The 26,162-nt window shown below is 38.8% G+C and overlaps 1 protein-coding gene across 4 annotated transcripts in view; it reads left to right on the forward strand.

Annotated features, from left to right (window-relative positions):
• The window catches only part of YLPM1 (YLP motif containing 1), a 74,530-nt gene that overhangs the window by 7,287 nt on the left and 41,081 nt on the right, over positions 1-26,162 (forward strand). For 3 of the 4 annotated variants that reach the window (XR_008299520.1, XM_027066170.2, XM_027066169.2), the window contains exons 2-5: positions 2,826-3,062; positions 3,986-4,165; positions 4,932-5,926; positions 22,669-24,789. Coding sequence is in view for 3 of the 4 variants with exons in the window: in XM_027066170.2 (XP_026921971.1) it covers positions 2,826-3,062; positions 3,986-4,165; positions 4,932-5,926; positions 22,669-24,789 (3,533 nt within the window). In the remaining variant the exon portion in view is untranslated. The remainder of the gene's footprint in view (positions 1-2,825; positions 3,063-3,985; positions 4,166-4,931; positions 5,927-22,668; positions 24,790-26,162) is intronic. The other variant, XM_053224720.1, reaches the window with a different exon arrangement.

The raw sequence follows: 26,162 nt of genomic DNA on the forward strand, positions 1-26,162 counted from the left end.
TAGCTATTGGCTTCTAGTTGATGTAAGGTGGTTTGCGTCTTTGTATCTTTTAGCGATGCTTTCAAAGCAACTAAAAACTAAAGGAAACTTTTAACTTCTGCTTGAAAGAGACTGAGTTTATTAATATTTTTAAGCTGAAAGATAAGACTGTTGCTGTTTTCATCAAATAGTGGAAGAAAGTTGAAAATGTTTTAATGGTACATTATTGTCACCTGCATGGTCAGTGTCCTGTTTTTTTGTTTTGTTTTTATGTTTAATAGGAAGAGTAATTATATCCCTGGAGCTGATGATTATGTGCATGGTAATTAAAAACAGAAAGGCCCAATCATGACCCAGACTGCAAGATGTAGTTAGTGAGATGGAATTTATTCTTCCCAATGGTTTGAAGCAAGGTTCAGGTCATAGAAAGGAGTGGCCTAGAAGGGAAGTCTTCATTTGATCAATAACCATTTATTGACGTTCTCTTGTGCTCCAGCAGTATGTGTAAGCACCAGATAGGATATAAGAAAAACATGAGACAACTCTCTCCCAAGAAAATTCTATTCTGTGGGTGAAAAAACAGATAACAAAACATGATGTTTAGTGAGAAAAGAGTCTATATTATGTATATATTTTATGCATCTTGTTTGCATGTGGGAAATTAAAGAGGATGTATAATAAAATATTAACAATGTAGGAAATCCTGGTTATCCAAAGATGATGAATTCCCCTGAATCTAAGGAAAATGAATCCATTTAACACAGGAACCAAAAGTTTATTGTAAAAAGTAAAAAATTTGACTTGGAACACAATCTTAAAAAACAAAGCCCAAAATCATAAGAAATAGCTGAGTCTTTTTTTTTTTTTTTATTGTTTATTTATTTTGAGAGAGAGGGAGAGAGAAAGTGTGAGCAGGGGAGGGGCAGAGAAAGAGAGAGAGAGAATCCCAAGCAGGCTCCACTCTCAGTGCGGAGCCTGATGCAGGGCTCAATCTCACGAACTGAAATCAAGAGTCAGACACCCAAATGACTGAGCCACCCAGGCGCCCTAGGAATAGCTGAGTCTTAGAATGAACAAAGACTGGTGTTGATTTGGTTTCTGTACTACAATTTTTGTGACAAAGTCGTATGGCAGTATTATATATCATCTTGTATTTTGGTTTTGGATATGTTGAAAAAAATGTAGGGGTTTATCAATTTTCCCAGGAGCTGTTTTCAACCTTTAATATTCATGTCCTTCTCTTTTGCAGTTCTTATTCTAAAAAATGTTTTGGTTGTAATTGACAGGACTTAGGCTAGATCCTCAACTATCAGTAATGAGTTCCAAAGTTCTCCAACATCACTTTCGTAAAATCCTGCACCTTTATAATTATAGTAGAAATGCATGCTGTTGTTAATTATGGAACTATAAAGGGTATTACATTAGTGAATATTTTAGTGTTATGACAACTTTTTTCTTATGCAACCTTGTAACCATAGGGAGTTATATAATGAATACTGGGAAAATGAAGATCCTGTAGTTATGTCTGCGTGGTGAGATTTTTTATTGATTTTAATTCATCAGTTACTGCTTATTTGTACAGTTGATTCTCCTTATTTGTGTTGCCAGGAACACTGGCAAAAAAGTGACCAGGAACATTGAATTAATGAATATTAAACCACTGCTCCCAGGGGAAATACAGGGTTAGGTTCCTATGAGCTTTTGGTCTCATGTTCACCAACCAGTTAATACATAACCTTGTTTTATATGTGTTCCTGTTTAATGACACCTTATTTAATGTATATTGTTGATTAACATTGAACTCACAGCCAATAGCACTATAACACATGGGTGTGAATGAAGTTAGTATCTACAACAGATTTTCTGTATTAAACACATCAGTCACAGCTTTCTTGCGCTTAGGAACACTAGACAGCACACCACACTATACTTGGGGCCATTTTAAACAGCAAAATCACCAACAAAAAGCACAGAAATCTGAAAAATGTGGTCCTCAATAGACCATGAAAAGGACACTTATTTGCAGTATGAGAGCCAAACAAAAAGGCAGAGCAAGGCCTTGTTCTGTCACAGCAGGAAATGTGCAAGGCAGGCAACTCAGATTTTTCACTGCTCTGCCACGCATGTCCACAAATGACAGCCAAAGATTCCTGAGTATTGATTTTGGAGTTAGAAATAAATTTTAGCAAGTGGGCAAATTTGCAAATATGGAAGCCATGAATAATGAGGATCAGGTGTATTTTCTAATTATTTCTGCATTAAACTTGTTTTTGTTGTAACTTTTTTAAAGTGGAAGCATAAAACAAGCTTCCAGAAAATTGAATTATTGGAAGTATAATTTGGAAGACAAAGCTGAGACTTTTAAAATAAATAGCATTCTAAAACACAGTATATTCTCATTTATGTGTATATAACTGGGATATAACAGGTGTTTAAAAGAGAGAAGAGCACTGGAGAGAGAGAAGGCAGAGAAGAGACAGAACTACTTGGTTATATTCATTAACTACAAGACTCCTTGATAAATCCACACCAAGTAATGGCAGATTAAAAACAAGCAGCTGTGAATATTGAAAGCATTTATCAAAAAGACTGCTCTCACTTCCAAAAGCGTATGTGTTGAGAGAGTAGAGAAGTATGTTGAATTAATATATTTGCTTAACTTAAATGTGTAAATTTAGAGGAGGAATGGAAAGATCTCGTGTACTTAGGTGCCTTTCTCAGTCCAGCTTTGCCTTTTCTTACATATAGACCTGTGAACACAGATACCAACGCAGGTCTCTGTCAACACTGAGTTTCAGATATGTAGGATTGTTAATTACAATTCTTAAAAATGGCTTCTGTTGTAGGAACAGCAGCAGTATTGGTATCGACAGCACCTGCTTAGTTTGCAGCAGAGGACAAAAGTACATTTGCCAGGACACAAAAAAGGTCCTGTCCTAGCAAAGGATGCCCCCGAGCCAGTAAAAGAAGAAGTTACAGTACCTGCCACCAGTCAAGTACCAGAACCCCCTTCATCTGAGGAGCCCCCGTTACCACCTCCTAATGAGGAGGTACCACCTCCTCTCCCACCTGAGGAACCCCAGGTAACCATAAAATTAATTACTTGGTGTTTACTAAATTATTCAGCTTTTTTTCCTGATTCATTTATATATACCTTTGTCAAAACGGATATATGTTTTTATGTATGTTTTTTTTTAAGTACATGTAGAATTCTGTTACGGAATAATCAGATGAATGCCTGATCAAATTTAGAAAAGGCATTTTTTTTCATGGTTTCAGTGAATAAAGAATTAGACACTCTTCTGAACTGAGAGTCTCTAAGGACTAACGGGCTACCAGGGTGTTTTCATACTGGCAGCACAGGGCAGTATTTAAGAGCTTCAGCTTCTGTTGTCAGACTGCCCAGCCTGTAGTCGAGGCACTGCCACTTGCTGGTGGTGACTCTGCACAAGTTAGTTAACTGTTCTGTGCTGTAATTTCCTCATCTGCAAAATGGGTGGTAGCTATCTTACAGAGCTGTTGAAGCATGAAATGTGATAATCCTTGTCACTTAACATATTAACTGACACATGGAAAGTTCTCACTTTGATCCAAAGGCACCTTTTCTCCCAGAGGCCATGTGGAAACTTTATTGAGCCATAATGAGTACATTGTCATCTATTGGTGAAAAGTGGCTAACGTGAAAAAGGTTTCTCCTAGAGGGCAAAGGACATAGCTGTAAATTTGCTTTTTGGGGGAAATGATCGCCCTACTTAGGGACAGCGGGATGGATTATTATTCCAATGAAGACTGTGGAATTTATAAACTCCATTGTATTAGTATTTGTAACCCGTAGTCTGAATAGAGCCAGGTCTTTTATCTAAACATAAAATAGCTTTTCTCAGTCAGCCAGGGTTGTAGGGGTTCTGGACTTTATAGTATACTACTTTGTAAAATATTCAGGTTTCTTGTTAGTTTTGTTGCTGATTTGTTACTTACATAAGAATATATTCTCTCTTAACTGTAGTCTGAAGACCCGGAAGAAGATGCCCGGTTGAAACAGTTGCAGGCCGCGGCAGCACACTGGCAGCAGCACCAACAACATCGAGTCGGCTTCCAGTATCAGGGAATAATGCAGAAGCACACTCAGTTACAGCAGATCCTGCAACAGTACCAGCAGATTATACAGCAGCCGCCGCACATGCAGGCAAGTGCTTCCTCCGCTGACACGTGGGAAGTTGCCCCAAGTCATTTAAAGGAGTTGTTATTCCTGAGAGAGATTTAAGTATGAAGAAGGAAGGATGTTAAATACTGACAGATAGATGTTTCCAAGGAGGGCCCAGGTAGTTTGCTATCTGTCACATCACCAGGGATTTGGGAAGTATGGTTTTATGGAAATGCTCTTGGGGTGGGGCAGGTATAGTGGAGTCTCCTGGTCATGTCAGCCGAGGTGGATGTTAGAGCACTGTTGCTGAGGATCTTAAGAGCCAGAGATTCTTACCAGGTAGCTTCAGGTTGCCTACAAATCACTACAGTGACAGACAAGCCAAAATCCATCAGAAAGATCAAAGCCACCACCATAAAAACCTAAGGAAATACACCATAAAAGATACTTGTTTTTCTTGTATCTTGAAGATACAAACTTGTGTTTGTGTGTCTATAATAATGGATCATTTCTCAAGTTCTTAAAATGATCCACGGTAATATTAAAAACCTGAAAAGTAATTATTGCTGAGATAGGTATTTGCTTTGGTATTTAGTTGGTTTCTCCATCTCGGTGATAACTTACAGAAACGAGTCAAAGGAAGAAAGATCATCACTGAAGAGATGTAACAAGCTTATCCTTAGTGTCCCAAAGTCTCTAGGGTTTTAATTTCCTAAGACTTCAAATGCCCTGGATTCATTAATATTTTAACTTTTGATGAATTCTCCTCTATGAATGTCTTGAATAATTGTTACCCCTTTATTCGTAGACCATGTCTGTAGACGTGCAGCTGCGGCATTATGAGATGCAGCAGCAACAGTTTCAACATCTCTACCAAGAGTGGGAGCGGGAGTTTCAGCTGTGGGAGGAGCAGCTCCATTCTTATCCTCATAAAGATCAGCTTCAGGAGTATGAGAAGCAGTGGAAAACATGGCAGGGACATATGAAAGCGACTCAGACCTATCTCCAGGAGAAAGTCAATTCATTTCAGAACATGAAGAACCAGTATATGGGGAACATGTCAATGCCACCTCCTTTTGTTCCATATTCTCAGATGCCTCCACCTCTACCAACAATGCCCCCTCCGGTATTGCCTCCATCATTGCCACCACCAGTGATGCCCCCTGCCCTGCCTGCTTCAGTGCCCCCGCCTGGCATGCCCCCACCTGTGATGCCACCTTCTCTCCCAACCTCCGTGCCCCCACCTGTGATGCCTCCATCTCTCTCTTCTGCAGGGCCCCCACCGGTTCTTCCCCCACCTTCCCTCTCTTCTGCAGGGCCCCCACCGGTTCTTCCCCCACCATCTCTCTCCTCAGCGGCACCTCCACCTGTCCTGCCCCTCCCACCATTGTCTTTAGCCACACCTCCTCCAGGATTACCTCCCCCTGGGGTTCCACAAGGGATACCTCCTCAGTTAGCAACGGCCCCAGTTCCACCCGCCTCCAGTTCTCAGAGTTCACAGGTTCCAGAGAAACCTAGACCAGCACTGCTTCCCACTCCTGTGTCTTTTGGTTCAGCCCCACCCTCAACCTACCATCCTCCACTGCAATCAGCTATTAGCCCATCAGAACAAGTGAATTCTAAAGCCCCTCTGAGCAAGTCTACTCTGCCATATAGTTCGTTCTCATCTGAGCAAGGACTTGGGGAGTCTTCAGCTGCTCCATCTCAGCCAATCACTGCAGTCAAGGACATGCCAGTGAGGTCAGGTGGACTGCTTCCAGATCCTCCTAGAAGCAGTTACTTGGAAGGCCCAAGAGGCCCAAGGTAGGTCTGCCTTTGTTTGGATGATTGGTTGGTTTGGCTTGGCTTTTTTGTTGATTTAGGCTGGGTAGGCCTTGGTATAAAAAGCTTTTTTTATATGATTTTTATATTCTCTCTGTACTTTTATATATATTCCTGGTTTACAATTAATAATGTTAGTGTTGTTCACTTACTCGATGTGACATAATAAAATCTAGAAATAGTAACATGCCCCATTTCTTTGATGTCACTGCTTTTATTCTATATGTAAAGATTATAATTCAGGGTGAACGTCGTGTTTCAGAGTAATGCTTACCAATTTTTTATTGACCTTTTAGCTATAAAAGTAATATTTATTAAATTTATTTATCTTTTTTTTTTTAATTTGACAAATAACTGAATTGGTAACTTCTCTTTGTTAGATAATACGCTAGCTGTTGGAGATAAAAATGAATAAGCCAATATTCTAGTGAAATAAAGCAACAAAATTTAGTGTAAGGGTAAATAGGACTTTTATCCATTTGCTCAGCAAATATTGATTCCTGCTCTGTGCTTATGGCAGTGAATATAATAGAACAGACAAATCCCTGCCTCCATGGAGCTTATTTCCTGTATATTTCACTTAATCTGGGAGATATTTTCCTTTTGTCTGAACCACATTTTTATTTAGAAAAGCACACAGAAAAATTAACTAGTAGTTTCTGAGTTTCTTCTTTGCTTTTTAAAAAGTGTTAAATTCATCTTTTCAAGTTTATAGAAGTGTATTCTTCTACCCAAGTTGACCTAAATGTTAATTTTCCTATAGAAAAACATTTTCAATCGTATTTTTTCCAATTGAAAATTGTGATAGAAATACATATTCCTTATACTAAATCTAGATAGTACAGAAAAACATTTTAAAAAGGAAGTCCCCTAATTTCACCATTTAGAAACAATAATTTAAAAACATATACATCAGAAAAATTCGATCGTACTGAGTATGTTGTCTTGTAAACATGCTCTTTCCACTTAGTATGTTGATTAATTTTTCACCTCAGGGTCAATGTATCTACATTATCATTTTTAATTTAAACTTAATTTCAGCCTTTGGAAACAATATATCATTTGTTCCCCAAATTTGTAACTCTGAAAACAACATGGTGCAAAACTCCATCCAAAGTCAAAGCTATTTAGAGGCGGGGCAACTCCACCGTGTAAGGTGTTGACAGTTTTCTAGACAGTTTATTTCTTGCATTAAACCTAAATGTGTTGCTGTAACTACTACCTGTTCTAGATCTGCCACTGGTGCAACACATAATTAACACGAGTTCCTCTGGGTACCAGAAGCCTTGCCAGAGGCTTTACATATGTTATCTCATGGAATCTTCTCAGCAGCCTGTGAACTAGGCAGGTTCATATCCTACATTTACCCTTTACAGACTGGGACTGATCAGTTTGAGTAATTTGTTCAGTATCACGTAACTGGGAAAGTAGAGCCTGAGTCCACACCCAGTGGGAGCAGAGTCCGGAGAGTCCCCAAAGTGAAAGCACTATTAGTTAAGCACTGTGTTTCATGCCATGATTCAGTGATATTAATACTGTCAGTGATTACAAGTGCATTTTGTAGTCTTGATTTATTTGGAATGTGTAACTTTTTAATTTGTATTCTTATCTCTTGGATTAAGCATTGCCTTTTAGATCTGGTGACTAATTTGCTATCAGAAAAGTACATTCTTAACACCTTGTGAAACAGATTTCCTGCTCTCTTTTTTTCTCTCATATTAATATTTTCTGTCTTGCCTACCAAATCTTGTTGTAAATTTAGCACCTATTTTAAGTTTTTTCTTGCCTTAAGGTACCTTAATAATTTCAGTGCTAGGAGGATCTTAGCAACTATCTAGTGCAGTATCTCCTCTGTAGCAACTTGTATATGTGCTGCATATGGTGCTGTCATCCTGGGTCTTGCACCTATTATTAATTACTTCTTATTACCTGATTTATTCTTCTCCGTGATCTCATGAAGTAAACATAGGAAGCTGAGATTTGGAGAGGTTATAAATGAATTGCCTCAGATGACGTAGCTAGTAAATGGTTGAGATAGAATTAGAATCCAAGGCCTTCTGATCCACATTTAAGTTCATTTTACTTCCTGTGACAAGTGGTTGATGGCCTCTGATTAAACACTGGCACTGTGATCAGGCATACCACTATATAAGGTGTTGACAGGTTTGGGGGAAGTTTATTTATATTGAGTGAACCTGAATGTGTTGCTGTCACTTCTGCCTGTTGATTCGATCTGCCTTTGTGTGCAACACATAATGAATTACCCTGTCCCCCTACTATAGTGTGTCCCTGCAGTTATTTAAATGCCACGCTCTTGTCTCCCCGATCCTGCCTTACCTGCTCTTCTCTGCCGTCACATAAACTCAGATTCTTCTTTTCTTTTCACACTAACATTGGTTCTAGCCTCCTCCTGCTACGTTGTTCATTGTCTTGTGAAGGGCCTTTGGTCAGTCTCCTTCAGAACAAACACTTCAGACGCAGGGAGCCATAGAACCCATTACCAACTTTGCTATGAAGAACATAAATGGATAACTAAACAAATTGCTTTTGTTGGTCCTCACTCTCACAGCGTTGGCTTATGTTGAGCTTAATTAACACCCATTTGGCTTCCCTGGTCTTTTTCACATTAGCTGTTATTAAACCAGGTCTCTCTCATCCTGAACTTGTGCAGTTTTTGTTTTGTTTTGTTTTTCTCTTTTTCTAAGACTTGGTTTTTACACGTCATCTGGTTAGGTTTGGGCCAACATTCTGGCCTGCTGAAATCTTAAGAAACATTGATTACATTGCTTTTAGATGTATGTTCCGCTCCAGCTTTTTCGCCTGCAGCTTAGATAAGGATGGCTTTTTTTGTTGTTTTTGAATTGGATCCTGCTCACATGTACCCTGTTTTTAAAACCTTCCCCCAGTCTAGCTTATGTCATTTCCATTTCTATTATTCTTCTGCTTTTGCTCTCTGGGCTCATATTGAGTGTAGTTTGTGACTATTTACCAAGCATAGTTCTTTTTTCTCTTGTGTAACTAAGTAAAAAAAACATATATCAGTGGACACTGGTGAATGAAAGAGAATGAGGTAGAAATAATCCACACTATTAAGGAAACTTGTGAATTTTTCTTACTAGTTGAATCCAGAGTTTGTTATAAACACGTAACTGATACGGTAAGCCACTCTGTTTTGCCTTGTTTTTTTTTAACACAGCTGGGTAGAAAAACAAGAATTCAGAACACAGATAACTGATTTACCAATAACACACTATTGAAATAACACACGATTAAGGGGTGCCTGGGTGGCTCAGTCAGTTAAGTGTCTGGCTCTCAGTTTCAACTCAGGTCATGATCTCACGGTTTCGTGGGTTCGAGTCCCGCATCGGGCTCTGTGCTGGGACTATGGACCCTGCTTGGGATTCATTCTTTCTCTCTCTCTCTCTCTCTCTCTCTCTCTCTCTCTCTCTCTCTCTCTCCCCCCGTCTCTCTGTCTCTCTCTGCCCCTTCCCCACTCACACTGTCTCTGTCTCTCTCATAAATAAATAAACTTAAGAGAAGTTTTAAATAACACACTGTTAAGATAGAGTTTTTGCAAAATCCAGATTTAGGCTGCTGTTTAAAAAAACTGAAGGTTTCCAAAAGGCAAGTGATAGACCTGCATCATGTGTAAATATCATACTACATTGTTGAGCATCTGGAGCAGCTATTTTGAAATTGTGTGTATGTGTGTGTATTGTTGGATTCATCAAGTCTTCTAGAAGACTGCCCTGCTCCAAGAATCTATTAGAGGTCAGTGGATGTTGGTTTCCTAGAACCTTTTATTTTTCAATCGTAAAACTTATTTATTGAAGAGTAACATACAGAGATGTGCACAATCCTGGGTGTGCAGCTTAGTGAATTTTGACAAAGGAAACACACTCATGTTACAGTACCGAGATCAAAAAATAAAAATTACTGGTGTCTGAAAAGTCCTCCTCATGCCCCTTCTGATTTTCCCTTGCCCCAAAGATAATCACTATACTGATTTTTTATGCCATAGATTAGTTTTGCCTATTTTTGAAGTTTCTATAAATGGAATCATACTGTACATACTCGGTGGAGTCTAGCATCTTTCACTCGACATTATGTTATTGTGAGGTTTATCCATGTTTGTGTAGCTGTAGTTTGTTCATTCCCGTTGCTTTACAGTATTTTGTTGTATGAATTTACCACAGTCTATCTGTTTTCATAGTGATAGTCATTTAAGTTTTTTGGTTATTATGAAGAATGCTGCTTTGTGTCTTTTGGTGTTGTATGTGTCCCTTTAGGTGCATCTGTGTGTGTGTGTGTGTGTGTGTGTGTGTGTGTGTGTGTGTGTATTTAATTTTGTTTAGAAATGTACAAAGGATTGGAATTACTTGATCATGGGGTATGTGCGGTCCTGCTTTGGTAGATGTTGTCAAACAGTTTTCCAAAGTGATTGTATCCATTTATATTCTCACCAGCAGGTTTTTTGTGTTCCAGTTTTTTGGGGTTTTTTGTTTGTTTGTTTTTTGCATCCTCATCAACACTTGGTATTATTAAAATTTTAAATTACAGTAATCTTGGTGGATGTCTAGTGGTATTGTACTATGGCTTTAATTTGTATTTCCCTGATGACAAATGAGGTTAACTTCTTTTTCCATTTGATTATTGTTAAGTTGGATTTCCTCTTTTACGAGATGCTTATTGAAATCTTTTCCCCATGTTTCTATCAGGTTATGATTTTTTCTTACTGATTTGTAGGAGTTCCTTATGTACACGAGATAGCATCCTGTGTCTAGATTGTCTTGACTGTTTTCTCATTGTGCAGTCCTTTTTCTTTCTTATCTTCAGTATGCCAAAAAAAGTATCACCTAGATCCAGTGGGCCATTTTTATTTTTGAAATTTTAAAGTAATTTTACAAATAATGTACAGAAGTAACAAAGGGATAGTGAAAAACTGCTTATTCAAAATTTTAATAAAAATTTTAGAAGAGCAAAACCCTGCATCAGGTAAATTTTGGCACAAAACATAAACATAAAAGATGAAATAATCCTGTCACTTATTCTTCTGGCAAAGCAGAATGGTCCAGGTTCTTGGCACAAAATATTATGTGGTGACATCCTTGCAGTTTAATAACTAAGTGGATGATAGTACTACATTTCCTTTCTGTCCTTAGAAATATATTGTTCATTCACCGAATCTTGAATTTGAGAATATTCATCTAGGATACTGTCATCTGAGGACTTACAGTTGGAGATTTTACTTACATGATCAATGTCACATCTTTATTAGAGCTTAGAGTCCTTCTGTCTCTGTGTTTATTTTTTGATTTGGACACAGCTTTCTCTCTCACTTTTCTCTGCTGTTATAGTCAGGAAATGAAAAATTTTTAATTCTCAATTGTACTCAGTGAAGCCTAAAAGTAGGCTGTAATATTTTGGGCAATACAAAGTGGGGGGGTGACAGCTTATTTCACTTTTGCCTCATCTTTAGGCAAGTCCATCATTCCTTCATTGTCTTTGTATTTTAATCTTCTTTAGCATAGATGGGGATAATTGATAAGTAATGATGAGTAAAGATTTTGAGGGTAAGGAAATTGCAGAATGCTTTAAGATTCAGAGAAAAAGTCACTTAGGATCCCATAATGTGTCTTAGATTTATGAAAGGTTCTAATGGACCCATATAGTAATTGCAAGATAATGTAAGTTTCATTCTGTTTTTTAAGGAGTAAATTTTCTTTGTTCTTGGGGAAGCCTATGAGAGAAAAGTCACAAAGTTTCAATCCTTATGATGGAGCTGTTTATTTTTTATTTTTTAAAAGTTTTTATTTAAATTCTAGTTAGTTAACATGCAGTATAATATTAGTTTCAGGTGTACAATGTGATGATTCAACACTTTCATACACCACCCGGTGCTCATCACAAGTGCACTCCTTAATCCCCATCACCTATTTAACCCATTCCGCACCCACCTACCCTCTGTAACCATCAGCTCGTTCTGTGTATTTGAGTCTGTTTCTTGGTTTGTCTTTCTTTTTTTCTTTTTGCTCTGTTTTGTTTCTTAAATTCCACATATGAGTGAAATCATGGTATTTGTCTTTCTCGGGCTGACTTATTTTGCTTAGCATGGTACTCTGTAGCTCCATCCACTTCATTGCAAATGGCAAGATTTCATTCTTTTAATAGTTGAGTGATATTCTGTTATATGGACACACACACACTACAACTTCTTTATCCATCTATTGATGGATGTTTGGACATTTGGGCTCTCTCCATAGTTTGGCTATTATTGATAATGCTGGTATAAACATGGGGGTGCCTGTACCCCTTTGAATACATTTCAGTATTTTTGTATTCTTTGGGTAAATACCTAGTAGTGCAATTGCTGGATCACAAAGTAGTTCTATTTTTAACTTTTTGAGGACCTACCATACACTTTTCCACAGTGGTTGCACCAGTTTTCATTCCCACCAATAGTGTAAGAGGGTTGCCCTTTCTCTGCATCCTCACCAACACCTGTTGTTTCTTGTGTTGTTGAGTTTAGCCTCTCTGACAGGTATGAGTATAATAGAACTATTAAAAAAAAAAACAGTTCTTGGGGCACCTGGGTGGCCCAGTTGGTTAAGCATCTGACTCTTGATTTTGGCTCAGGTCATGATTTCATGATTCGTGGGTTTGAGCCCAGCACTGGGCTCTGCACTGACAGTGCAGAGGCTGCTTGGGATTATCTGTCTTTTCCTCGCTCTCTGCCTTCCCCCCCACCTTGTGTACACGTGCGTGTGATCTCTCAAAACAAACAAACGAAACCTTAAAAAAAAAAAAAAAACAGTTCTAAAACTAGGATCTGAACCCAGAGGGAACCCCAAGGGTTAATGGTGTCTTTTTTTTTTTTTTTTTTGGTGAGTGTGCGTGTGTGTGCACATGCAAGGTGGATGGGGGAGCAGAGTGAGAGAGAATCTTAAACAGGCTCCATGCCCAGCACCCAGCAAGGAGCCCAATGCAATGCAGGGCTCCAACTCATGACCCTGAGATCATAATTTCAGTCAGAATCAAGAGTCATATGCTTAACGGCTTAACCAGCTGAGCACCCAGATGCCCCTGGTGTCTTTTTTATTTTTTATTTTTTTAATGTTTATTTAATTTTGAGAGACAGAGAGAGCAGGGGAGAGGCAGAGAGAGAGGGAAACACAGAATCCGAAGCAGAGCTTCAGCATCTGAATCTGAGCTGTCAGCACAGAGCCCAACGTGGGGCTTGAATGCATAAACTGTGCTTTCATGACCTGAGCTGAAGTCAGACGCTTAACCGAGACACCCAGCCGCCCGTGGTGTCTTTTGATTAATAGAAATTCTTGATTTTAATTTAGCAGTCCAATTTATCGATCCGTTTTTCTTTTATGGTTAGTACTTTTTTGTGTCCTGTTTAAGAAATCTTTGTTTACCCCAAGGCCATAAATATATTATCCTATTTTATCTTCTGTCTCGTTTTACCCTTTATTTTTAAATCAACAATCCATATAGAATTGATTTATTTGTTAATGAGGTATGAGGTAAGGATCATGGTTTATTATTTTTCATATGGCTATCTAGTTGACCCCAGCCCATCTTTTCCTTACTACTTCATGCTATCTTCATTGTGAGTCAAATGGCCATATGTATGGATTTGTTTCTAGACTCTATCATTGTACCAGTGTCATACTGTTTTAATTACTGTAGCTTTAGGGGCGCCTGGGTGGCTGTCAGTTAGGTGTCTGACTCTTGATTTTGGCTTACAGTTCATGGGATTGAGCCCTGCATCAGGCTCTGGGCTGACAGCAGGGAGCCTGCTTGGGATTCTCTCGCCTCGTCTCCCTCTGCCCCTCCCCCACTCGTGCTCCCTCTCTCTCAAAATAAACACTTTTAAAATATTTTTTAAAAAATTACTGTAGCTTTGTAATAAATCTTGATACCTCTTAGTGTAAGTCCTCCAGTTCTGTGTTTCTAGATCAGAGGTTGCAAACTTTTTCTGTGAATGGCCAGATGGTAAGTATTTTTAGGCTTTGCAGGCCATGTTTGGTCTCTATCACTTATTTTTCTTTCTTCCTTTTGTTTTTCACATTTAAAAATGTAAAAGATCACTCTTAACTGGATTTGGCCCTGGGGCCCTGGTCTACTGACCCCTGATCTAGATTGTCTTGATTATTCTTGGTCCTCTCTGTTTCCCATGTAATGCTTAGAATCAGCTCGTCAGTTTTCAGAAACCTGCTGGAATTTTGATGAGCATTGCATGGAATCTGTTGACCATTTTGTGGAAGAATTGACATCTTTGTAATATCTAGGCTCCTGATTGGTCATACATACTTTTTGATTGGTTTTCGGATTATAATTGTGGACCTCTTCTATTCTGTAGCTGTCTTATTTGCATTAGCAAGGGACTGTAAACAATACAATTTTACTCTGTGCTTCCATTTGCCATGGTTGTTCCTATTTATAGCAATTACTTTTTGGAGGGAGAGTTTTGACTTTAGGGTTTTAGTTATACATATTAGAAAATACTTAGAAAAATCATCTCGCATGAAAACTAAAAGGGCAGGAATTTGACTCCAGAATTTAATATTTTGTAATTCCCATGGTCAGCTCATTTGACTATGTTTATGTAAATATTGTGATAATAAGACATTTGTATTTCTGCGCATACCTCTTAAGTTTTTATACCCACTTGGGGTCTATTTTTTATGTTAAATCGTGAAATTTTTATACATACCTCTAATGTTTTCATACCCAGCTTTAGGGTTTTTGTTTTTTAGAAGTTTATGAAATACCTAACTGTATACAAATTTTCTAAATATTTAAACACCAGATATTTGTTTTACTTTTCATCTAACCAATGGGCAATACATGTGTTTTTCTGTGATTGTATTTAGTGAATATATGCTATGTTTGTACTTTATTTCAAATGTTTTTATATGTTAAAAAGGTCATAGCATTTCATTGTATTAATGTAAACATGGCTAATTTTTGTGCATATTTTAAAATTGAGTATCTCTTAATATATTTATTCCAAAGGCTTTAAAATTCTTTTATGAATACAAAAGGTTTTGATAGTCTAACATTTTGTTACATCCTTGAACTTTGAAAATTTGAAAGTGCAGTATTGATACATAATTGCCATTTATATGTAGTGTTGAAAGTATATTTCAGTTGGTTTTTTTCTGACCCCCAAAATAAAAATAAAATGATGACCCTTGGCTGTTGATCAGCAATTTAATCTGAAAGCAAAGTACCCTATCCTGTCCTGGAAATTGCATATTATATGTGCAGGCATGAGGCTTGCAGTAGTGAGTTAATTGCCTTTTACAACCTTGTCACCATGTTCTCTTTTCCTTATCTGTACGTCGTTTAGTGCCTCTTGCTTCCTTTATCTTTCCCTCTGGCCATTCTGTATACGTGCTCTTCTCTTTGTTCAGAGTTCCTTTCCTGCCAGTTTTTGCTTTACTAATTCCTAGTGCAGGGAGCACTTCAGTAATTATGTGTTGAAATCCTTTGGTGAGTCAGACAAAGGGGATACCTCTGTAAAGGCCAGCCATCGTGTTCCATTTTATCAAGTTATGTTCTAAGTTTTAAGTAAATCAAATTGTTGGTTTACCTGTCTCACTCTTCCCTTGGACTGTGAACTCCTTGAGTTAAGTATCCATTTATTTCCAGCACTAACATAGTGCCTGACAGATGTTCAGTAACTGTTACTTATGCTGGAATGTCTCAGTTATGGATGAAATTCTCAAGGCATTCACAAATTGGTTAGGAAGGCAGTTTGTTTATATTCAAAATTTGATTATAATATTAGGTAACGAGTTGACAAGGGTTCTTACTGACTCTACCTTGTGGAGAATAGTCTCCTCTTAGCACTTCCATGAACTGATCATTGCTGAATTGAATCCAAAGCAGATGGTTTTACACAACTTTAATGATCTAAGGTGTTTTTCCAGGCACTTTGAATTAATAAATGGCACTTCAAGAAATGGAACGAAACCCTCACAAGCCCTGAAACAGTATCATATATAGCTAAATAAGTAAATAAGTGGTCTCCCTCTTTAGTATTGTGGTGTGTCCTCTGATAAGTCTCTAGTCAGCTCCTGTCCCTGTGGGCAACAGTAGCTGTGCCAAGCCTTCACTGCTGTGCAGAGACCATCTGCACTGTTGTCTCCACAAACATTTTTCTTTCGCTTTGTATCTTTAATTTAGATTCCTGCCTCCCAGAGGAAATCGAGACTTTCAGGCCCAGTGAAACTCACTTCCCACCCTTGTGTTGACCTTACCTTATTGTCCTCATCTTTCTTCTTCTAGTCTCAGAAGAAGCTCTTGTTTCTCCCAGTTAGGGCTAATCTCTCTGTGTCACTTAAATTCATTTTACATTTTTATCAAAGTGGTACATACATAGTTTTCAGAAATCAAGAAAAACAGCCAGCCACTGCCCCAAGCCACCCTAGATGTGTTTTCTAATGACATCTTTTCGTTCTTTAGCTGTTTCTTTTGGTAGTTACCTTCCTATCACTAAAAAATATGCTGCTGCTTTCTTGAACTTCCACATTTTAAACGTTATATATTTACTCCCAGTTCTAACAGAGATTTGCTTCTTCCACTACTCTAACCCCGTATGTCTAATACGTGTCACTGTTTTTAGATAAGTAAACAATGTCCGCTGTAGAGATAAGCAGTGTGTTATAATTATATTTCCTTTAGTGTAATGACTTTTCTAGAATTTCCAATTGTCTTCTTGAAAAATCTTTAAAATAATTCTCCAACCCTAGTCCCAAAAGCACCATCTCTTTTTCTCTTGAGGTGATCTCTCTCCCATATTTATGCATCTTCTTGCTTTTCACCTGGCTGGGTTGGCTGCTTGGTTGCTTTCAAGATCTGCCATATGGCTGTTACTCCAGCATTTCCCTTGATTACCCTCCTGGATTGTATTCACTGTTTACTGAATGTCATGGCTTCCTGTTTGTGGTTTAATGCCTCTTTTTCCCAGAGTGCATGCTCAAGTAACTTAGTAAGAAATTGTGGTTTGGAGGCAAATTGTCTGCGTCTTGTGTGCCTGAAATGTTTTTATTCTAACCTCACACTTGATTATAATTTGGGTATAGACTTTAAAGTCAAGCATTTAAAATTTTTTAATTTATTTAAACTAAAAACAAAATTAGTTCACCCATTTCTCCTATGCCCACCCCTGCCTCTGGCAACCACCAATCTGTTCTTTGTATCTATGAGTTTGGCTTTTATCTGTCTATCTATCTATCTATCTATCTATCTATCTATCTATTTATTTTTAGATTCCATGTATAAGAGAAATCAGTATTTGACTTATTTCACTTAGCATAGTACCCTTGAGGTTTATCCATATTGTCATAAGTGGCAAGATTTCATTCTTTTTTGTGGCTGAATAATCGTGTGTTTGTGTGTCTGTGTTACACATACATACATTCTTCCATTGATGGACCCTTAGGTTGTTTCCATATTTTGGCTATTGTAACTCATGTGCAGTGAACATGGGATGCATATATCTCTTCAAGTTAGTTGTCTTGTTTTCTTCAGGTAAATATCCAGAAGTGTAATTGATGGATCATCTGAGGGTTCTACTTTTAATTTTTTGAGGAGCCTTCATACTGCTTTCCATGTGGCTGCACCTGTTTACATTCCCCTCAACAATATACAAGGTTTCTTTTTTCCATATCCTTGCCAACACTTATTATTTCTAACCTTTTTGAAAACAGCCATTCTCACAGGTGTGGGGTGATATTGTGGTTTTGATTTGTATTTCTTGGCTGATGAGTGATGATGAGTCTCTTTCCATGTGTCTCTTGACCATTTGTACATTGTCTTTGGGAAAATGTCTGTTCAGGTCCTCTGCCCATTTTAAAATCAGATTATTTGTATTTTTGCTAGAGTTATAGGAGTTCTTTGTATATTTTGATCAGTAGCCCCTTATCAGTTATAAGATTTGCAAGTATTTTCTCCCATTCGGTAGGTTGCCTTTTCGTTTTGTTGATGGTTTTCTTTGCTGTGCAGAAGCTTTATAGTTTGATGTCATCCCACCTGTTTATTTTTGCTTTTATTCTCCTTGCTTTGGATATCAGATTCAAAAAACCATTGCCAAGGCCTGTGTCAAGGAGCTTACACCTATGGTGTTTTTCTAGGTTTTGTCCTAGGAGTTTCATGGTTTCAGGCCTTACGTTCAAGTCTTTGGTCCATTTTGAGTTAATTTTTGTGTACAGTGTGAGATAACACTGTAGTTGCATTCTTTTCTGCATGACTCTTCACTTTTCCGAGTATCATTTATTGAAAAAACTGTCCTTTCTCCATTTTATATTCTTGGCTCCTTTTCATAAATTAATTGACCATATACACATGGGTTTATTTGGGGGCGCTCTGTTCTGTTCCATTGATCTGTGTGTCTGTTTGTATGCCAGTACCATACTGTTTAATACCATTTATGTACTGTATAGTAAAGTTGAACATAATTATTCCTCAAAAGTTTAGGATCACCATTCTATTTTCTTCTGCCAGTCACTATAGGTGCTATACTGTTCTGATTCTCTTCCTTTTTAGATGATGTCTCCCTATTGCTAGAAACTTGATTCCCCCCTGGTATTCTAAAATTTCATAGTGGTTTTTTTGTTTGTTTAGTTTTAATAGTTATACTTATTATTTACTAAGCTAGACCTTTTCTGTCTGAAAATTAGAGTCTTTTAACTCTTAAATCTTTCTATTTCTTCATTAATTTTATTTTTCTTGTTTTCTGTTTTTCTGGAACTCCTCATTAGTAGGTTTTTGGACCTGCAGGATTGATTATATTTGTCTTTTTTTCATTTGATTGTACTTTCTGAGATACTTCTAATCTTTTTATTGCATTTCATTTGGAGAATTTTTAAATTTTTGTGCAGTTTTCTTGGTTCTGATCAAGTTTTATTCTTGATTTATATTTACAGTATCTCATTATGAATCTTTCTGAGGATACTACTTGAGGGTTTTTTAAAAGTTATCTTCTGTTTTTTGCATTATCTCTGTTTTTTCTCCAGATTTATGACCCGTTTACCTTTGGTCTCTTCCTTCCATTTTGGAGACATTCCTCAAGTTTCTAGTGATCCTTGGTTGTCCATTTATATTTAAGAGCGGGGGACACTGACAAGCTAATTGGAAGCTCTGTGTGCATATGAGGCGCTCATCAACTGTTGATGCGCCCAGTCAGCAGATTCAGGCCTTGCTTATGTGGTAGGGCAGAGAACTGTCAATGTTAGAGGACCCTCGGATTCAAGAATATAGGGACATTCGTCCCAGAGAAAGTCTAGTTGATGGTTCTGAATATAGATTTTAATTTACACATTTTTAGCCCCAAGTCTTACCCCTGTCCTTCCCCAGCACCTCTGGTAACTGAGAATTCTGACTCGCCCTGGGTTTCTGTGGGCAGACCAGCCCCGTTTTGATTGTATCTCCTTCTACCAGCATTCTAAACTCCAGCTTCTTCTTGCGTATGTTACCACTCATGTTTGCCCTTTGTCTTCCAGAATTTAAAAACCATTTGCTGGCGGTCCCCTTTCTGTTTATAGTCAATTTACGTATATTGACATTCCTTGTGATGACTCTGTGTGGTGTCAACTTGGCTAGCCTATAGTACCTTTCATAGAGTTCCCTTATGTGTTTCTGATTAGGGTGGGACACAAAGAGATTTTTTCATCTGATGTGAAATATTTATCCCTGAACAACTAAAAAAAAAAAAAAAAAAGATTCTTACCTGTTTCCCAGAAAAGGATATATAGTCCCTTTCATCTTTTTGTCTTTGGGAAAATCTTCATTCTTCTCCTAGCTGGTTCACATTCTCTCTTTGATACTCTGTAATTGAAATTCTGAGATATAGGGGCACCTGGGTGGCTCAGTTGGTTAAGCATCCACCTTTGGCTTAAGTCATGATCTTGCAGTTTGTGAGTTCGAGCCCCTCATCAGGCTCTGTACTGACAGCTTGGAGCCTGGAGCCTGCTTCACACTGTGTCTCCCTCTCTCTCTCTCTGCCCCTCCCCTTTTTGTGCGCCGCACCTCTCTCTCTCTCTTTCTCTTTCTCTCTCTCTCTCTCTCAAAAATAAACATTAAAAAAAATTAAATTCTGAGATATAAAAGTAACTATTATTAGTACATCTAATGTTAGAGGATGACAAAGAACGATCAACCAAGGACATTTAACTAATACATGTGTATGTATTTAAACATATAGTATCAAATTAAGGAAGAAATACTTGTAGCTATTACAGTCCTGCTTTCTGCAACTGGTCATGTAACCATAGTTGGTATTTATAACTATATTCTTCCACTACACCTTTCATAGTCCCTTTGTTCTCAACATGCATTTCAGTTGGTCCTCGTTTTTTGCCTAGTGGAGTGACCCAAACCTTCATTCTTGAAAGGTCTGGGCTCTTGGCAGTCCTGCCTGGATTGAGTTATTGTAGTTTTCTGTTGACTTTGATCACAGGACATGAAAGCGCTAAGAGGTGTTCTAGAGGCTCTCCGTTCCAGACATCTTCCTCCGTACCCTCATTGTGTACTAGTGACCCAATTTCCCCTTGCAACTCAGGACCAATCACTACCAGCCAATGTAGTTACTTCTTTCTTGGCCTGTTTATTCAGAACCCAAGTAGCCAGGTGGCAGTCTCAAGTTGAATTTAATGGAGTTACTGTGGTGTTTCCTGATGGAAGCATTCTTCCTTTGAAACTAAGACTTCTAGACCAGCAGAAAGCCTAATGTCAACAGGGATAGGAAATAAATATTCTCCTGAAACTGAATTTAGCATTCTTCATTGATTTCCCAAACAAATGAAAGAAAAACTCTCTGTTTCTCATTAAAAACATGAAAGGCATCATCATCCATTTCGTCACCTAAGCCAGGAAACTTGGAATTGTCCTAAATTTTTCCCTTTCTATTATCATTTTAATTTCACTTGTTAGAAAGTCCTATCCATTTTACCTTTCTTCACATCTTTCACTTTACAATCTCCTCTACATCCTCATATCAGTCACTGCCTTAGAACAGGCTTCACTTTAACTTACTCAAATTGTAGAAACAACCTACGGTAAACTTCTCCTACCTATCTGCTACTTTTCTGCTAGAGGAATCTTTTAAAAATCAGACCATCTATAGTGGCTCTAAGTCTCATTAGGTAATTCCTAACTTCTTACCCAGCTGAATTAATTCATTGGTGGTAACAGAGATCTGAAGTCCTACGCTTTAATAAGTTAAAGGCTTATTCTCTTTTAGCACTTATGTGATGACTCTACAGTGTCAAGAATCCAAGTTCCTTCTGATTTGTTACTTCTCATCCCCTAGTATATTGCCCTTATCTACATGGTCCAGGATGCTTCACCACCATGTCAGAGCCAGCATGAAAAGGAGATGGTGAAGAGGAGGATGTGCCCTTCCCTTTGAGGCTATAACCCGGAAGAAGCTGTCGGTCATTTTCACTCTCAGCCCAGCCAGAACATGTCTACAAGTTTTAGCTACAGGAGAGTTTGGGAAAGAGAATCTTTAGTCTCGCTAGCTTTGTGTCCAGCTAAGAATGAAGAAGCTCAGATACTTTAGGAAAAGGGGGAATGCATATTAGAGGAGCACCAGTAGTCCCTGCCACACAGAGTGTACAAGGTCTTCTGGAGCTCGATTCTTGCCTACTCTTTACCTTATCTCTTTGTTCCCTACCTTTCCACTCCTTTCCCAGCTTTCCTACTCTCTTTGCTTGAGCCATGTTTGCACTTCCAGACTGCTTTGCTGGTGTGTGTTTCTCTGCCTTTCCTCATAATGCTTCCTTAACCTTAGATGTCCTTGCCACCCATTTCCCTTATCTCCAACACACTCTGTTAGCCTGGCCTCAGAGAATTTGTCTTTCAAGACTTAATTTAAGCATCATCTATTATATAAAGCCTCTATTGGACAGCACCCCGTCCCCCCTTACCCTGGTAGAATTGACCATCCGCTCCTCTGTTGCCCTTGTTGTATGCAGATAGACTTCTGTCATTGCACCTTTGGGCGTTTATTTATACTTAGATTCTCTTTCTCCTTGATTGTAAACCCTTTGAGGCACAGATGACGTTTTATTTGTATATCCCCTAGGTGTAGTATAGCTAGACAGACAAGGAATGTAAATATTTTCTGAATGGGCGAGTGGGTCCGTAGCAAATCGTCAGGGCACTGTCCAGACTTTAAAATATCAGGGCACATTCTTAAGATATAGCTGGCTACTGGCTTTTTGAATTTTTGTCCAGTAGTCCAGGTGATAATGTTAGCTCCAACAATATTTATAATCATCCTATATTATCTTGTTAGTTGTTTCCTACTTAGATTTTAGTTATATTTTAATTCTCAAAGTACTCTCAGAGTTAGCTGTGGCACTTTTTCCCCCATTTAAGATGAGTGGGCTTTTCTGTCTACTAAGTCACAATACTTATGATTGCTTTTTAACAATTTAGTGTATCAGTGACTTGCTGCAGGAGTTGTTTTGGAGTGGATGATAATAATACTGACATGATTTCCAAAGCCTGTCCTAAGACCTCTGAGCACTGCCACTTTAGCATACCGATTCTAAGATAGATACCTCAGGATTTATTTAATGACTGAAAGAGTCATTTTTGTAAACAGATTCTAAGGCAAGATTGCCTTAAATATTCTTACATGGAGAATATTTTTTTTTCTGCTTTACTGTCTTGAGTAATATCTTTTGTTTTACTTGTAGATTTGATGGTCCTCGAAGATTTGAGGATTTAGGGTCAAGGTGTGAAGGACCGAGACCCAAAGGGCCTCGTTTTGAAGGAAATCGCCCCGATGGGCCAAGACCCAGATATGAAGGTCACCCAACAGAGGGCACTAAAAGCAAATGGGGAATGATTCCCCGGGGGCCAGCATCTCAGTTTTATATTACCCCCAATACATCCCTCAGTCCTCGACAGAGTGGACCACAGTGGAAAGGCCCCAAGCCAGCTTTTGGACAGCAACATCAGCAGCAACCTAAGTCACAAGCAGAACCTCTTTCAGGAAACAAAGAACCATTAGCAGACACCAATAGTAACCAGCAGAAGAATTTTAAAATGCAGTCAGCTACATTTTCCATTGCTGCAGATATAAAGGATGCCAAGGCGGCTCAGTCAAATGAGAATCTAAGCGACTCTCAACAAGAGCCACCTAAAAGCGAAGTCTCGGAAGGGCCCATAGAGCCTTCTAATTGGGACCAGAATTCTCAAAGTATGGAGACTCAAATGGACAAAGCCCAAGCTGTTACTCAGCCTGTACCCCTTGCAAATAAACCTGTACCTACTCAATCTACTTTTCCCTCAAAACCAGGGGGGATGGAGGGAGGAGCAGCAGTGACAACATCATCATCATTAACTGCAGATAATGATTTTAAGCCTTTGGGTATTGGTCTGCCCCATTCAGAAAACAACCAAGATAAAGGGCTGCCTCGGCCAGATAACAGAGATAATAGGTTAGAAGGCAATCGAGGCAGCAGCTCATCTTACAGAGGTCCTGGGCAAAGCAGAATGGAAGACACACGGGATAAAGGACTAGTAAATAGAGGTCGAGGTCAGGCAATCAGCCGTGGCCCAGGGTTGGTCAAGCAAGAAGACTTTCGTGATAAGATGATGGGTAGACGAGAAGACAGTCGAGAGAAGATGAGCAGAGGAGAAGGCAGCCGGGACAGAGGGTTGGTGAGGCCAGGAGGCAGTCGGGAGAAAATGCCAGGTGGTCTTCAAGGCAGCCAGGACCGGGGTAGAGCTGGCAGCCGAGAAAGGGGACTACCTCGGAGGGCTGGCAGTCAGGAGAGAGGACCTCCTCGAAGGGCTGGGAGTAGGGAAAGAGTACCACCACGAAGAGCTGGGAGTAGGGAGAGGGGACCACCTCGAGGGCCTGGCAGTAGGGAAAGGGGACTGGGAAGACCAGATTTTGGTCGTGACAGAGGTCCATTTAGACCAGAACCAGGAGATGGTGGGGAAAAAATGTATCCATATCACCGAGATGAGCCTCCTAGAGCTCCATGGAATCATGGAGAAGAGAGAGGGCATGAAGAGTTCCCATTAGATGGTAGAAATGCTCCAATGGAACGAGAAAGACTTGATGATTGGGATAGAGAGAGATACTGGAGAGAATGCGAACGTGACTATCAAGATGATACACTAGACCCATATAACAGAGAGGACAGGTTCTCAGCACCACCATCTCGATCTCATGATGGAGATAGACGAGGCCCTTGGTGGGATGATTGGGAGAGAGATCAGGATATGGATGAGGACTACAACAGGGAAATGGACAGGGACTTGGACAGGGATGTGGATCGGATTGGAAGACCCATGGATATGTATGATAGAAATTTGGATAATGAGTGGGACAGAGATTATGGGAGACCACTGGATGAACAAGAATCACAGTTTCGTGAACGGGATATTCCATCTCTTCCACCTTTACCACCCCTCCCACCTCTTCCACCTTTGGATAGATATCGGGATGATAGATGGAGAGAAGAAAGAAATCGAGACCATGGGTATGATCGAGATTTTCGTGATAGGGGTGAGTTGAGGATCCGAGAGTATCCAGAAAGAGGAGATACATGGCGGGAAAAGCGAGATTATATCCCTGACAGAATGGACTGGGAAAGAGAACGGTTGTCAGACAGATGGTACCCATCTGATGTGGATAGACATTCCCCCATGGCGGAACATATGCCCTCCTCACATCATTCTTCTGAAATGATGGGGTCGGATACAAACTTAGACTCTGACCAAGGCCTTGGAGGGGTAATGGTTCTCAGTCAGAGGCAGCACGAAATCATTTTGAAAGCTGCACAAGAACTGAAAATGCTTCGGTAAGTTGACTACTTAAGATTTTCTTTTAGTCAAAACCGCATTCAGACTGCTCTTTTTTAAAGTGATGCGATGTATGTGAATGGAATCATTTTGCTTCAAGTTCTTGTAAATTTTAATTTATATTTCTGGCCATTCAGTGCTGCTTTAGTGTTAGGAAATGTATTTTGGAACTGTGTTAATTGTAAGCTTATGTCCTGAAATGTGAAAGTTTGGTAGCCATTCTTGGCTTTTATAGATGTGTTGCTGACATATCATGCCTGTACATGTTTCAGTGTCAAACTTCAACTCTCCAGTGCTCTGGATTTCACAGAGCTCATATGTAACATCCTTTTTTTTCCCCAGGAGGCATTTTGTTCTTTGGTATTAGATCTTATAGACTTCATATTCACGTATCTTTGATAAAACTTTGGAAAGTGCTGTAAGGTTTTTCCTCTGTTGAAGCTCAGAATGGTTTACCTGAAAGCGTCCTCAGATTTGGCTAACTGCTGACACTTTCTTTCTGGGGTGTTTTATCTTTTCCTTATAACTAAAAGCAGATATCTCTACTTGAGGATGTTACTTATTTCTACATAATCAAATATTTTCTTTGTGAAATGGAGAATAAAATTTGGATTTCTTGATTTAAAATCACCTCTGTATAAGTATCTATCTAATGCTTTCCAGGGAGTAACAATTAAAAAAAAAAAAGAAGAAGAAGAAGAAGAAGAAACATTGCATGCTTACTGTGTGCCAGGAACTGTTCTGAATACTGAATACTTTGTGTATGTTCATTCAATCCCTAAACCAACTATGTCCTGAGATAAGAATTTAGCAGTCATTGATAGATTGTAAGCTTTTTGAGTAAGTTCTTAGGAATGAGCAATGTTTTGAGAAAATAAATTAATGGTTAGGTTTTGACATATTCCAGTGTATTGTGTTTCCTTCATTTTTCAATTCTGGTCTATGTTTGTGGATTGTACCAATTGAAATCATAACTGAAGCTTTATGACTAGAAAAGTACAATGAGGAAAAATCCCTGTAGGTAAAGATGAAACATCCGGTGCCTCGGGCAGCACAACAGATTTCTGTGTATAGAAGATACGCTCTGAGAGATTTTACTTTTCCAGATTACTCGTGAAGAAAATGTGGAAAGCATGATAGAGAACGTTTAGTTACCACACCATTCACTGTTAAATTACAGACGCCTTTAACTTAACACCCACCATGTGCTGGGCACTGTGCTAATAATTTAGCCTACATTGTCTTAGTCTTCCTGTCTCAGATCCTTTTATCTCAAAGGCCTGCGATGATAAGTAGACATACCCTACTTCACAGATGACACTAAAGCTCAGAGAGGTTAAGTCCACTTGGCTAATCAGTGGCAAACCCAGAA

This window comes from Acinonyx jubatus, chromosome B3 (genome assembly GCF_027475565.1).
Source record: "Acinonyx jubatus isolate Ajub_Pintada_27869175 chromosome B3, VMU_Ajub_asm_v1.0, whole genome shotgun sequence".
NCBI classification, from domain to species: domain Eukaryota; kingdom Metazoa; phylum Chordata; class Mammalia; order Carnivora; family Felidae; genus Acinonyx; species Acinonyx jubatus.